At 44.3% G+C, this 15,948-nt stretch overlaps 1 protein-coding gene across 1 annotated transcript in view; it reads left to right on the top strand.

Annotated features, from left to right (window-relative positions):
* Positions 1 to 15,948, top strand: part of PLXND1 (plexin D1) — a 196,319-nt gene that overhangs the window by 60,058 nt on the left and 120,313 nt on the right. Inside the window, exons 4-7 of the mRNA XM_031955593.1 lie at positions 2,861 to 2,961; positions 4,947 to 5,076; positions 8,546 to 8,723; positions 15,794 to 15,902. Coding sequence (XP_031811453.1) covers positions 2,861 to 2,961; positions 4,947 to 5,076; positions 8,546 to 8,723; positions 15,794 to 15,902 — 518 coding nt within the window. The remainder of the gene's footprint in view (positions 1 to 2,860; positions 2,962 to 4,946; positions 5,077 to 8,545; positions 8,724 to 15,793; positions 15,903 to 15,948) is intronic.

Below are 15,948 nucleotides of genomic sequence, written 5' to 3'. Positions count from 1 at the left end.
GGCTAAGCCACTAGTTATCATGGTCTTCATCTCCCTCGCTCCCTCCTCCCCTCATGCCAATGAGCCTGCACAGGGCCTCGGAGCCGGCCTCGGTTGCCAAGGAGCTCAGAGCTCCTGCTGGCCTGAGCCCCAGGGACTCCGTCCTCCTGCGTTTGGACAGGGCGTGCTGGGCCTTGGCAGGGACTAACTCTCGTTCCCTCCCTTCTCCCGCCCCCAGACTGTCCACAAACCTGGCTGCCTGAGAGTTTGTGCTTTTCAATATCCTACCCTTAAGGGAGGAGAGGGCCCCTTGGGAAGAAGCACTGGGAGCCTGGATCTGAACCCTGGCCCTCACTTTTATTGGCTGTGTGATCCCCTCTGAGCATCTGTAAAATGGGGATAATGAAACTAGGCTTTGGAGTCGGGGTTTGGGTTCAAATGATGGATCTGCTGATTATCACCACTTTGTCAGTGGGTAAGGTCATCTCACCTCTGGGTCGCTGGGTGTTTTTATCAGTAGAATGTGGCATTTGGATCAATAAGACCCCATCTCTAAATCCTGTAGTCTTTATCTTTCTGTGATAGTGATATGATATGGACAGAACTTAACTTCTTCTTAAGGTGCTTTTTTGTGATACTCTCCAGCTCAACAAACTTCAATAGCTCCCTTCTTTCTAGAGCAAAGCTTCTCCAAGTATGGTTCAGTGAATCTTGGGAGTCTCTAAAACCCTTTCAGAGGCTCTAAAATTCAAAATTGATTTTTTATCTCTAATAGGGTAAATATCTATAAATATATATTCCTCAAAAACAAAAACTCTTTGGACAGATCCTCAATAATTTTTGATAATGTAAGGATATTGTGAACTATTGATCCAGAGGACTAAAATCAAATTCTGAGCTCGGCGTTCAAGGCTCTTCATGATCTGGTCCCATGCTGCCCTTTACAACCTCACTTCCCTTCTCCCTTTCCTTCAGCCAGGTAGAACAACTTGCCCAGCACTTTCTGGCCTCTGGGCCTCTGCTTATATCATCCCTTCCAGGTGCGATCTCCAGCTCAAAGCATCATAGTGTGGAGAGCTGCTGAGTGGGAACTGGAGGTTTGTCTCTTCGACATCTTCGTTTGCTAGAAGCAGAAACTAAGTTTTAGAGGGGTTATGTGACATCTCCAAAGTCACCCAGCTAGAAAATAGTAGGGCTCAGATTAGACTTCAGATTCTCGCGATACTAAATCCAGCCTTTTCCAAACTATCGCAGGAGGCCCTCCTGCCTTTCCCCATCTCAGACTGTCAGAATGCTGTCCATCCTTCAAAGCCCTTCTTCACTTGCTCAAGGACATATGGTTAGTGATGGTGGCAGTAGTAGTGGTGGTGGAAGAAGGAGAATGAGGGAAAAAAAAGGAAAGAAAAAGGAAAAAATGGAAAAGAAAAGAAGGAACGAAGGATAAAAGAAGAAAAGAATGAAATGAAAAGGAAAAAAGAAGAAAAAAAGGAGGAGGAGGAAAAGAAGAAGGAGAAGCTCCCTGAGGATAGGAACTATCTTTTGCCTTTTTTTTTTATATTTCTAGCACTTAGCACAGTGTCTGGCACATAGCAGATGCCTAATAAATGTTTATTGAATTGAGGAGAAGAGAAGTTTATACGATTATAAACTTTCCGAGCATTTCTGAGGAAAGGGGCTTTTTAAAGACCCCTCATACCATATAACACATTGGTGACTGTCAGCCCTGCCTGGACTCTGGTGCCTTCTGGGATTCCTGGCCAGAGATGGCCACCCAGAGTGCTGGCTTGTGGGACCACTAAGTGGGACTCTTGTGGGTAGGGAGGAGCCCCGGCCTCTGTTCCAAAATAAACCATGCTCTTGGTCACCCAGGCCCAAAGCCCCATGGTCATCTGGGATGTTTGCCTCCCCCGCCTATCCCCGGCATCCACTTAGGTGCCACATGCTTGGCAGTATTAGTTGCACCCATCCCCTTCCCCCTGCCTTCCCCCCCCCAGTCCCTTCCTCCTCCCCCTTCTATAGAGAAGAAAAACTTCTTTTCTATAGTTCCTTCCCTGGAGCCCTGTAATTACTTCTCACTCTTTTCTCCTTTCTCCAGCTTATCCTTCTTACAGTTGTCAAAGTTCCCTTCTAAAGCCCCAGGTCAGACGTTGGCACTCCCCTCCTCAAAATCTTCAGGGGCTCCCCGTTGTACGCAAAATAAAATGCAGTCTGCTCCTCAGCTTAGCCTTATTCAGCTTCCACACCTGGGATCAGCCACTCTTTCCAGCATCCACTCGCTCTATGTCCCTTTGTACATTCTGCTTCCCAATCCGTCTGGGACTTCTGGCTCTTCCTCAGTCTTGCCCTGCCTTCTCCCACCTCTGTACACGTGCACTCCCCCCACCTGGAATCCATTCTCGTCCTCTCTGCTTTTTGAAGTTCTTTTCCTTCAAATCCCAGGGGCAGTGCTAGGCTCCATGAAGTGTTTCTTGATCCCCTCCTCCATTCCCTATCCAGCTGAAAAAGATGTCCCTCTCTTCAAATAATAATGGTAATCATTATTATTATTATTGTAATTAGAATTTATGTAACCCTTTTAAGTTTACAAAGCTCTTTACCTTTCTTATCTTATTTGATCTTCATGTCAATCCTTATAGTTATTAACCCCATTATACAGATGAGGAAACAAAGATTTAGATGACTTGCCCAGAGAGAAGGCACTTTTATTAAATGTTTATTTGTTCTGAATAATAAAAACCAGCCTCTCCTAAAGAGCCAAAATGTGTGCGGTGGGAATTTGGGAAGATACAGGAAGATGAGTGGGGCCATAAGCAGTCAGGGAAAGCTTCCCGTCCAGGGAGCCCATTTCTGAGGAGTGACTGATGGATGTTCCTGGTTACAGATGGCCAGGGTAAAAGTTGCCGTGTGTGATCAATACACCACCTGCACAGACTGCCTGGCTGCAGAGGATGCTTACTGCGGCTGGTGTGCCATGGAGACCAGGTACGGCCCCTAGAGACGTGCTGCCATTCCCCCACCCTTCTTCCCCCTCTCTCCTCCCTCGCTCCCTGCCATTGGACAGTGGGTCAGCAAGTGCGAATTGGGACCACAGGAGGAAGGGCTAGGCTGCCCATGGGCATTCTGGGGGCAGGGTGTTCATGGGAAATGAAGGTCAGTGTGAAAAGCTACAAAGAGACAAATCAAGGCTGGATATCTAGAAGAGCTTTCTAACCATCAGAGCTGTCCTCATGCATCGTAGGAGCGCAGATTTATAGCTGGAAGGAAATCTAATCCAATTCCCTCATTTTCTAGCTGAGAAAGCTCAAGGTAAAAGTCAAAATGGTATGATAGAAAGCTCATTGGATTGAGACTGCCATTTCTGCAGTTTATGAGCTAACTGCCAAAGGAGGAAGGTGGGCTACCAGAGAAAGTCCTTCTCATTCTAGCTCTATGATTCTGGAAATGACTTGTCCAAGATCACATGGAAAGGATGTAGGAAGAAGAAAGTTGACTTGGAAAATAATGAGTTTCCCTTTATTGGGAGTATTCAAGCAAAGACTGGATAATTGCTTTCTGGGAACATTGTAACAGGTATTTTTTTTAAGATATGAAGTAGACTAAATGTCCTCTGTCAATGTTAGGAAAATAGCTGCAAGGAAGATGATGAGTATAATTTACCTAGAATATCAGGAGAAAAAAAGGGATTTGATAAAGTCTATGGAACTGTTCTAGGGGAGAAAATGAAGAAATATGGGCCAGACACTAATGCAGTTTGGTGGATTTGGTCTTGGTTGAATGGTTGGATTCAAAGAGTGGCTGCAAATGGGAGAGAGTCAAGGTCAAGTTGAAATAAAGCCACTCAAACCTGTGTTTGACCTTGCTTCTGTTTGGCATTTTTATCAATGGCTTGGGAAAAGGCAGAGGTGACCCTCCGATCCCATTTGCAGATGATCCAAAGCTGGGAGGGACACTAACACATTGCACGACAGAGTCAAAATTCAAAAGGATCTCAATAGACTAGGCTACGAGGATGGGTCTAGTAAGATAAAATTTTGTAAAGTCTCAACACCACTGAATTTTTACAAATCAGCTTTGCAAAAACAAAGGAGGGGGCAGGGGGATGAGATAGATGTTTATCTGAAATGGATCTTGGCGTCTTAGTCATATTTTTAGAAAGAACATTGGTGTCTGGGAGGAGGACAGCCAAGATGGTGGGTCAGAAGCTGGGGAGATTTAGCCTGGGAGTAAAAAGCAAACACAAAAAGGCTGTTGTCAAGTATTCAAAGGGATGTCACATGGAAGTGGGGACGGCAATTAGACTATTCTGCTAGAACCCGCAGTAATGGGTAGAAATTTAATGGAAGCAAATTTAATTTAGATGGAAGGGAAAATCTCTTACCTGATTAGAACTACTCCAAAGTACAATGTGGATAGCTAGGGATCCCGAAAGATGGAGCCTGGAGACAAGAAGACTCATGGTCCTTAGTTCAAATCTAGCACCAAACATTTCCTAGTTGTGTGATCCTGGATGAGTCATTTACCATTTGCCTAAGTTTTCTCATTTATAAAATAAGCTGGAGGACTAAATGAAAAACCAGTCTAGCGTCTTTGCCAAGAAAAATCAGACATGACAGGCAAGAAAGAGACTGAAAAGTGGGATGAAAACTAAGCTTCCCTGTTTGTAGAAATGTTTAAGCAAAGGCTGGATAACCGCTTGGGGGTGCACCACAGAGGGGATTCTCATTCAGGCATGAGCTGGACAAGGGAACAGCCCCTGACATCCTTTTTAACCCTGAGATGTAGAATATTTATGAACGCCTGCTCTTTGCCCAGAGCCATTCTCCAAGCCATGATCTGGACGCAGTAATGGCAAGCAAGGAAACCATCTTTATTTCTCTCTGTGATTCTGGGCAAATGGGAGGAAAAGCGTCCATTGGAGAGGGTTGTTAGGGCAGAGAAGTCATCATGTTCTCTCTACCTGGCTGCAGGTGCTCCCTCCAGCACGAGTGTGTCAATGCCAGTCAGCCCCACTTCTGGACCAGCGCCAGTGAGGGCCTCCAGCGCTGTCCCTCCATGACCATCCTGCCCTCGGAGATCAACATCCACCAGAAGTATTCGGTGAGTGAGCAACAGGTAGAGGGAGATGGGTGGGAGGAGGGAGAAGTCATGAGACTGAGGGGTCAGGGGCTAGGTCTGAAGTCATCATGACCTGGTCTGAACCTTGTCACTCTGAAGGCCGCCTCCTCTCCCCATGGGGGGGTCTTAGAGCCAGGGCGGGGGGACTGAGCCTGCCATTTGGGGGACCAGAAAATTCAAATGCAGGGGGCCCAGCCAGTCGTTAACCATCACCCTTCCAGGTGCTTAGTGAACGTCCCACTTAGCAGCACTGGGATCCAGCTCCTCAGCCAATGGTCCATCATTTCCTCAGCACTTGCATTTGTTAAGTACATTTTGTACTCGTTTCACCCTTGCAAGAGCCTTGGGAAGAATTGTTATACCCTTTTAAGAGATGCTAAAACTGAGGTCCAAAGATTGTGCCTTGCCCACAGTCACACAGGAATGGGTTCCCTTTAGGGGCCACACGATATGGGGGTTAGGAAAGCCAAGGAGAGGATCATGAGACTTTATCACTTAAAGATCTTTTAGCCCTTTAGTCCAATTGCCCCACTTTTATATGAAAAAAAAATCGAGACCCAAGAAACAAAGGAAATTTCCCATGACGAGATAGTAAGTGTCAGACCCTGTGACCTGCTCCTCATTCGAGGCTCTTCCCGCTACGTTATCATTCATTCTCATTCTCTCTCTCTCTGTCTCTCCCTCTCTTTCCTTCTCTCTGTCTCTCTGTGCCATTCTGTCTCTGTTTCTTTCTCCATACATACACATACATATCTGTGTAAATATAAAACACACATATATGTATAAATATATAATACACGCATACATATATGTACAAATATAACCTATACATGTAGGTGTAAATATATAACATACATGCATATAAGTGTAAATATATAACATACATATACATATCTGTGTAAATATATAATACACAATAAACACACACACACACACACACACATATAGTATATCACCAGTTTCTGACAGGGGCCTCAGGGCTGCCCCCCCTGCCCTTGGGATTTGGGCCTGTCCCCCGGCCAGCTCAGAGTCTCCTAGGCTTCTCTCTGTGCCCTGCAGTAATGACCCCTTGAGCCCCAGTCACTCCCAGAAGCCACGGGGGTTTGGCTCAGTCTGGAGGCCGTGCTATAGTCCGGGCTTTGTGCCCACGAAATGAGCATTCTCTGGTTAAAATCTGCCCAAGCAGGGCGGGGCAGGCGGGTGCTGACCCAGGCCACCAAGCTGACGGAGGAGAACCGTGGACAATCGGCCTCCACAGCCCCGGCATTTCCTGGTAGCTTTTACCCCTTTCTCTTCTTTTTTGGGAGCCCAGAAATGTAGGAGTCAATATTTGCAAAACCGCCAAATGCCAACCTGCTATTTTACATTCAAACGAACAGATGATTCTCCCAAAGCTGCTGCTGGGTGATACTTTTCTCGCTCTCCCCCAGTGAGAAAAGGACAGTTCTTTAGCTCTTGCTGTGCTGCTGAGAAGCCCCCCTCCCCTCGGCAGTCATTCTCCCGAGCCCTGCCGTCTGCATGCATAGGCAGGGCCTAGTTAGTATTTAGGTGATGGCTGTCAGAAGCGAACAGAATGAGAGCATCTTTTTTTTTTTGGGGGGGGGGGAGTGACAATAGGCTGGGAAGTCCTGATAATCGAGCAGCTTCGTGGTTCTCCCAGCACCTGACTCAGTAGGACCCAACTAACTGGGCAGGTGCCCCCAGCCCTCTCCTCCTGCCCCCAGAAGTGCTTTCTCTTCTGTAAATGAAGACCCTACATTCTAGGGGTCTCTGCTGCCATTGCGAGCTGTGACCTCCTGGGGCACAGAGATAAATCCAAGCTCCAGAAGCAGAGCGCTCCCGATTCTCGGGATCTTGGGGACCACCACACTGAGAGAGCTCTGTCCCAGGGGGCTGCTAATGATCCCATCCAGCACCCACCGGCCCGGAGATGGTCATTTGAAATAGCGGGTAGAGCTCTAGGACCAAAGACCTGGGTTTAAATCCTGCCTCACACATTCTGGGCCTCAGTTTCCTGTTCTGTAAATTGAAGAGATTATATTCTTTGTCAGAGTTTTAAATCCATCTTTCTGTGAAGCCGTATCGGTGACTAAGAAATAACCTCGCGAAGCTGAAGAGCTTGCCTGTGGGTCGTCCCCTAGGTGATAAACATATTTGGCTGTAGCGATTGATGAAGACCATCCACAAAGGCTTATTGAGCTTCAAGGCTAACAGAGTTATTGCTAATAGCTGGTTTGGCTTCCTGCCCTAGAATCGCTGGTTCTTTGAGCCGAGTCCATTTAACCCCAAGCTGCTGCTTAGCCCACCCCAGAGGGGCGGGTGCTCTCCGAGTTGAGGGTCACTCCTCTCTCCACAAGAGTGGGAAATTAGGCTGGTGTTGAAACAGACTGAATTAGTCTATAATCTGGGCTGTTTAGGGGCCAGCAATTATAACTCACGCTGACTTAGACACAACTTTCCAGTTTTCCAGAGGCATTCGTTGGGCCATCTTGTGAGACGGACCGTTTTATCCCCAGCACATAGTAGCCATTGAGTGTCTATTGACTGACTGACTGAGAAGAGTCCCAGAGCTAGTAAATGTTGACAGCAGCCTCCGTCCCTTGGTCTACTACACTCATTGTGGTCCTGGGATCTGGAAGTTGGGAGGGACCTTCGAGGGCATTCTGTCCGATCCCCTCCTGGTACATGAGCCCCGCTGGGAAATGAAGGTGCTTTCGTTATTGCTCAGTGCTCAGAGCCATAGCCTGATACGGTGTATGGGCTGCATGACAAACCCAGCTCCTTGTAGAGGTCCCTTTTTGTCATTCAGAAGAATGAATCATTTTGGCCTTGAATGGGTTTTATTTGGACCCCAACTCCATCGGAAGCATAGAAAGTGTTTCAAAGGACATGGCTTATTTTTCCTGCTTTACAGAGGTAGAGACCAAGGCACAAAGAAGTGAAGGATTTATCAGGGGTCACAGAGCTAAGGGGGGGAGAAACCAGAACCAGAATCTGGGTCTTTTGAACCCATTTTGACTGTGCCAGAACCGGCCTCCCACTCACAAGTAGGGCAGGTGGGCTTGTGCTTCAGTGGAACAAATGAGAAGATGATGACAGTAGTTATGGATTTCTCTCCCAGCGGTGGGCTTAGTGAGAAGGGATCAGCCCCACCGTTTGGGGGCTCCTTGAGAACAAGGACGCTCTTTTATCTCTTTTTGTCTTCCCTGCATTTGACACCCTTCTTGGTACATCATAAGCACTTAATAAATGTTTATTGATTGGAAATAATGGAAGTAAAGACAAAAAATATTTTACCTTTTCTGCTATCAAGAGAAAGTCCATCCAGTGTCTCTAGTTCCCCAAAGTTTGTCTTAGGAGCTCGTTCAGAGAAGGGGAGACCAGTGTCCTGGAGAGCTGGGAGAGGAGAGGAGGAAGTCCCCACTCACCTGTTGGCCATGTCTGTTTCCAGGGTATGATCATCCAGATCAGCGGCAACATGCCCAGTTTGAGTGGGATGGAGATGGTCTGTGACTATGGGAACGGCATCCACACCATGGCCAAGGTCCCTGGCTCAGACTTCAGGCACCAGATAGCTTATTGCAACTTCCTTCCTAGGGACAAGTACCCTGAATTTCCATCAGACCAAGGTAAGAACCGAAGGATAGGAATCAACCAGTTAGGTCTTTATGGGTCGTTTCCTATGTGCCTAGACAAGGGAAGGTGTTATGGTGATGATAATAATAACAGCAACAGCAACAATAATAATAATGATGATGATGATGATCAAAACTACAATAACAGCTAGTATTTATGTAGCATTTACTATGAACCAGACACTGTGCTAAGTGCTGTAGAAATATCTCATTTGCTTCTCATAACAAAACTGCTCATAGATGTTATAATGCATCTAAGGAAACTTTAGTTGAACAGAGATTAAGCATCTTGCTCAGGGTCACGCAGCTAGGAAGAATCTAAAAATAGATTTCAACCCAGGTTTCCCTGGCTCCAGGTCCAGCACTTTACCTAATAGCTACCTAGCTATCTCAGGGATGAAAGAAGAAAGTTTACAGACCCAGAGAGTTGATAGGTAATATGCGGGCTACTTCTGCTTGCACATGGGGCCTTTTACTGGTCAAATAAAAGATGCAATTGGTTCAAAGCAAAAGCATTTAATGAAATATCATAGTAAGAAAAGTAGAAATATAGCATTTTCCTCCCGTAAATGAGGGATGCATTATATAGCAAATATGTACCAGCAGTGGGGAGAGTATACACACTTCGAGAACAGGTGTAGAAGGGAACCCCCATAGGGAACACGTGGAGGAACAGCTTCTCCCTAAAAATGCTCCCTATGTCTGCTAATGGTGGCATCATGATGCTCATATGATGTGCCGTCTCTTCCAGGCATTATTCCCTATTAGTCTTACTTGGTGACTGCTGGACAATGTCCTGCTGGTTCATGGCTGCGTGTCCCTGCTAGTCTCAGAACGGCCGAGCCCCTGCAGGCCTGCAGCCAGCTTGCTCCGGGGCTCTAAGATGTAATGATTAGAAAGCCTCTCCTTGATAAGCTCAGGCTCTTGGTACATTAGCTAAGATGGGATCTGAACCTTTGGATTTTCTAAGCCCAGTGCCCAAACATTCACCATGCTGCCTTATTCAGACTTTTAAAGTGGTCTTCCTCCATCCATTGTTCCAAATCCCTGCCTTTATTATTATGTATTGGTGGCCAGGAAAAAAAAAAAAAAACCTTTGAGGTCCCCTATTATAAGTTAAGGGCAGTTAGGTGGTGCAGCTGATAGGGGCCAGGAAGCTTCTTCCTAAGTTCAAATCTGGCTACAGACACTAGCTGGGTGACTATGGGCAAGTCATTTCACTCTGTTTGCCTCAGTTTCCTCATCCGTCAAATGAGCTGGGGAAGGACATGGCAAATCACTCCAGTACCTTTACCAAGAAAAATCCAAATGGGGTCACCGGGAGTTAGACTCAATCGAAAACAAGAAAACAGTAAGTTATCCAGAAGTGACAATAGGGAACAATTAGAAAATATGAAAAATAGAAATTGCTTATTGAGCTAGGTGCATTGGGAAATATAATTACAGAATCTCAGAGTTGAAAGGGGCCTCGGAGGCCTTCTAGTCCAACCTGTATTTGACCAGGAATCCCATCTACAATATATCTGGCAAGTGGTTATCTGATTTTTGTTTAAATATCTCTAGTGATATGAAGCTTACTACTTCCTGAGGTAGCCCATTTTACTTTGGGTCAGCGTGGACTTTTCTTTGTTCTGTGATTAAACAGAAAAGTCTAATTACTCTTGCAGCCCTTCATAGACTTGCAAACACTTATCAAATTTTTCCTCTCCTCTGACTGTCCCAAATATCTCCAGTTCTCTTGTCTGATCTCATGAGGCAAGAAGTCACAGCCCTCATTACCCTCCTTTGGACATTCGCCAGTTTGTCAATGTAATTCCTAAAATATGATGTCCAGAACTGAACACAGTAATTAAGAAGTAGTCTGACCAGGACAGAGTATAGTGGGATTATTACCTGCCCTTCTTCTCTTTCCTAATGCAGTCTAAATTGGAATTTTCTTTTGTGAATACTGTTATCATACTGTTGACTCACACTGGCTTTGCAGTTCATTAAACTGCTCAGGTACTTTTTGCTGTCTGGCCATTTTTCTTTCATCCTGAACTTGTAAATTTATTTTTTAAATTCAAGAATAAGACCTGTATTAAAATTTTATCCTATTCAACTTTTATTAGATTTGGATCTTTTCAAGATCTTTTTTTTTTCTTCTTACTGTCATCCTGACCTGTCAGTTATGATCCCAGCTTTGTGTCATCCTCAGGTTTAATAAGTATGCTATCTTTCTCCAGGTCATTGATAAAAATGTTAAATGGTACATGGCCACTGACAGATCTGGGGAGCACAATGCTAGAGATCTTGCTATTATCATGTATAAGCTACTTTATTACTATATATATATATATATATATATATATATATATGCCTCAGAGCTTCTTATCCATTATTTGATATTTACAAAGTCCAGTAAAGTCAGTCCATTGGATATTATTATTATTATCCTGTTTTCTCTATCAGACACCAGGGGTCCAGGAAGGTGAGGTGATGGACATGAACTCACAGAACTAGCTGAGGGAGAAGGAGTGAGCTGGGACTAGCGTCCAGAGCTTAGGACTCTAGTATATTATTTTCTCCCTTAAATCTGCTTCTTCTTCTGACTTCCTTATTTCTGCTTATTGTACTACTGTCCGCCCCATCATCTATGCTTGAAATCTTTCTGTTATTACAGACTTTTCCTTCTCTTTCACCATTTTGTCACTTTTGCCTTTAGCTTCCTTTAAGTCCTAACTAAAGCTCTTTTCCCTATCCCCTCTACTCTCTCTTAATTATCTCTTATTTATCTTGTATATGATTATATTAATTAATCCAATTTTATTAAGTGCCTACTCTGTATTTGGTGCTGTCCTTCAGTGTCATTTTATATAATTATTGTGCTTTTTGTACATAATTGCTTGCAAACTGCCTCCTGCATTAAATCATGAGCTCCTTGAGGATAGGAACTGTCTTTTGCTTCTTTTTGCATCCCCAGTCTTAGCAAAGTGTTTGATATACAGTAAGTGCTTAAGTAGTTGCTAAGTCCTATCCATTTCATTTTTTCATTCTCTTTCATTATCGATTTTTTTCTGCCCTCATTCTAAGTCTTTTCACTTCTATTCTTCCTTCTCATCTTCTAAACCATCCTTCATAAGAGTAATCATGTATGTATCTGCTTATATTATTCCTTTGCTTCAAAATCTCTAATGGCTTCTTTTATATATACACATACACATATATTTTATTTTCCCCCAATAACATTAAAATAATTTTTAATATTTAAAAAAAGTTTTAAGTTCCAAATTTTGTCCTTTCCTTCTTCTTTTCCCTCCCTACTTCCCAAGATGATTTAGGTCCTTCATTGGTTTCTTAATGTTTTCTAAGGAAAGTTGATATTCTTCTTCCTGCCATCTGAGGCACCATGGAATCATCCACTTTTCAACATCAACTTGAATCCCCTCCTCCTATTCTACTATCCTGACATACTACATGCTTTTCTTCCCACATTCTTGCTTGTCTCTGCCTTTGCATGTCCCTCATGTCTGGGGATTCCCTCCTTCATCAGTTCTGCCCCTTAACTTCCCTGATTCCACTTTCTGTAGGAGGCTTTTGTTTCCTAGATCCCCCAACTGCTAGTGTCTTCCCTTCTGCAATTCCCTTCCCCCTACTCTGTATGTATCTTGTATGTTCTTACCTAGTTTCATGTTGCTCCCCCCTTTAGAATGTGAGTCTTTCTCTCTCAGCCTTTTTATTCACCACTTAACACAGTGTCTGGAATAGAATTAAGTTCTCAATAAACTCTTGTTCTTATGCTCTAAACTACTCTACTTTCTTCACTCAAATAAATCTTTCATCCCTTCTTCCTCCTCCTCCACACTCATCCATCTTTTCCCTCTGTGGTAATGTTCTCTCTCTCCATCTTCTCTGAAGAAATATGCGTAGATTGCACCCCTCCCTTCTCCAGTTAATGACCTTCCCCATCAGACCTTAAAGAGTATTCTCTTTTGCACTTATTATACCATATTATGTATAAGTTTTCAGTAATTAGTTCTTAACTAGACTGTGAACTTCACAAGGGCAGGAACCAAGATTGAACTAAACTTGCATAAAAGGAAAGTACACAAGTACATAATAAAAAAGCATTATTGAATTGAATTCAGCACTCACAAGCCCTTTTCTCATGAAACCCAAGCTGGAAGAAGCTAGACTAACAACTTTTTAAAAAAACTTTTTATTTTCAAAACATATGCGTGGATAATTTTTCAACATTAACCCTTGCAAAACCTTATGTTCCAGTTTCTCCCTCTTCCCCGACCTCCTTCCCTAGATGGCAAGTAGTCCATGGTAGAAATATATGTTAATCCAATATATGCACATATTTATACAATTATCTTGTTGCTCAAGAAAAATCAAATCAAACAGGAAAAAAATGAGAAAGAAAACAAAATTCGAGCAAACAACAACAAAAGAGTGAAAATTCTGTGTTGTGATCCACACCCAGTTCCCACAGCTCTCTCTGGGGGTAGATGGCTCTCTTCATCACAAGATCATTGGAACTATAGAGTAACATCACTTAAATAGTCAGAGAAGAGCTGACATAGGTTGTATCAGCCCGATGGGAGAACTGAGGAGTTCCTCATTGCCTTATGTATCGGCATCAGCCTTTGGTGCTCTCCCTTGGGGCAAGGAGCTTGGGATCCCAACCCCTCAGCATCTTGGAGAGTACCCAGCCCTGTTCAGTTCAGCCCAGCCCAGGGGCCCCAAGGGCCAAGAAGATGTAATGTGCATCGTTCACATAAGCTGAACGCACCTCAGCCTGGTTGCTGGGGAGACCCATTAAGCCCTTGTGGATGGTGGCCCTCAGTTTCTCTGTCACAGACCGACAGATTGGACCTTCTGGGCTTCTTTCCCAATCTCATTCCATCCTTGTTGCTGGATGGGTGCCTCTGCTTGTGTCCACTGTGTGAGTAGGTGCTGGAGTCTCTGTGTGTGTGTTTGGGTCTGTGTGTGACCAGGTGGGTGGGGTGCATCTTATTTTTGTTTTTGCCTGTGAATCCAAAGAGACATGAAAAGCAAACTCCTCACCCTCTCCCCCACCAGAGCAAGGTTTTACAGGAGGAAATTGGGGGCCTTGGCTTCTGTGGCTGGATGGCGAGCAAATAATACTGAAGAGTGCTTAATGAGAACAGTAATTATCTTCTCCTGGTGATAAAGCCTCTTCTTCTGAGAAGCTCATTTCTTTTCCCAGGCCTGACCTCATTTATCTTCCCCAGCATCTCTGAGAAATAATAAGGATTTGGGAGATTACATCTTCCATAGCTGGAACCCAGAGAGGTTCAGAAAAACTCTAGAAATCACACAGTCTCCTAGCACCTCATCTGGTGCGACTATGTTGTTTGGAAGGGGAGTGAACCGGGCTTCTGTTCTGGATCCTGTTTTCCGAGGATATCCCACTTGGCTAAATGTTTGTCTCTGCTCTTCCCAGCCTCCTTTTCTCTGTTTCTGCCTCCACTTCCTGTCATTACTGTCCCTGGCTGTCCAGACACGTCATTTTGGCCTGCTGTCCCCATGGAAGGGCTCAGTGCGCCAGAACTTTCTCTTCTGCCTGTTTCTCTCTTCAAATTAATTCACTCCAAAGGTTGAGTGGATGCAAAAGGCTCAACCCTGAGATTCATTCCCATTTTAACCAGGAACTCAGCTTCCTGACTTGATCCAAATACACGGCCTAGTTGACTTTTGACCCACTATTCAAATTCTCTCGACCTCAGTTTCCTCATCAGAATAGTGAACTACATGACTTCTAAGGTCCTTTCCAGTAGTTGATGTAGTGGAAAGAGTGTATTTGGAGGGAGGAAATCTGGGTCATTATTTATTTATTTAATCTCTGTCCAATTTGTAGCCCTATCATAATATAAACTCTGGAAGGGCTGGACCTGTTTCCTCTTTGACTTTTTAAGCTTGATGACTAACCCCGAGAATGTAATGGGTGCTTAATAATAAACATTCATTGGATAATAGAATCCCCTTCCAGAACTCACTAGCTATGTGGATTTGGACGAGTCTCAACCTTTCAGAACCTCAGATTTTCCTCATTTTTAAAATGGTTCTAAAAGTTCTCATACTATTTTCCTGAGAGGGCTCTTAGGAGGAAAGCTATTTGAAACTCTCTATAATTGGCACATATTCTCTAATGATTTTTTCCTTAAATGTAGGTTTGACCACATCACCCCCAGTATTCAATAAACTTCAATAGCTCCCTATTATCCACAGCAGTGGGGGCGAACTCAGGCTGCATATTGACTCGGAGACCACAGATTATCATTACCCATATTGTATTGCATCGTTATTTATTTTGTTAAACATTTCCAAATTACAATTTAGTCTGGCACCCGAGACAAGTTGGAGAGCTACCTACCCAGTACCTGAGACTGACCCTTCTGAATGACAGGATCCTGTTTTAACTCCTTTATTTGACATTAACCGTTCTTTATAACTTGGCCCCTGTTGACCTATCCAGCATTCTTTTCTGTTATTCCTCTCCTCAGAGTTGTGGGTTCAGCCATGCTGGTCTGCTTAAGCTTCCTTGCTTGTGACCCTCCATCTTTTCTGCCCTTTAACTGAAGGTCGCTTTGCTCAGAATGCTCTGCTTTCTTACCTCACCTCCCAGAATCCCTGGCTATCTTCAGGATTAGGTTCAGACTCCACCTTTGGCAGGAGGACTTTCTCCCTCCCCGCCCCTGCTGCTAGTGCCCTCCCCTCTCAGGCTACCTTCCACCAGCCCTCTATGTATCTTGTATGTACCTGGGGGTATACAGGTTGAGACTGTAAGCTTCTAGAGGGCAAGGTCTGTTTTTATATCCTTTTTTCTCTAGCACAGTGTCTGGCACACAGTAAGGGCTTAATAAATGCTTGTTAATTGGAAAAATTGTTATGACTAAAGCTTGAATAGTGGAATTTCAAATGATGGGAGACTTTGGAGGCAGAGAGATGCTTCATTCCTCCTCCTAAGGGGGGAGAGTGAGACATACTTCCGTCTCCAAGAAGGGGAATAAGCAGGAATCTTCATTCTTTCTCTCTCCTCCCCACTCTCATTCTAGATCACGTGACCGTCCAGACAGCTGTGCAAGTCAATGGCAGAAACATCGTCTGGGCCAATTTCACCATCTATGATTGTACCCGCACTGGACGAGTCTACCCTCATACAGCGTGAGTGACCTTGAGACCTCCTGGTTGGGAGTTGATCAATGCTAAT

Source organism: Sarcophilus harrisii, chromosome 1 (assembly GCF_902635505.1).
Source record: "Sarcophilus harrisii chromosome 1, mSarHar1.11, whole genome shotgun sequence".
Taxonomy (NCBI): domain Eukaryota; kingdom Metazoa; phylum Chordata; class Mammalia; order Dasyuromorphia; family Dasyuridae; genus Sarcophilus; species Sarcophilus harrisii.
Note: the sequence above shows the minus strand (reverse complement) of the source record. Positions and strands in the feature narration are given on the sequence as shown.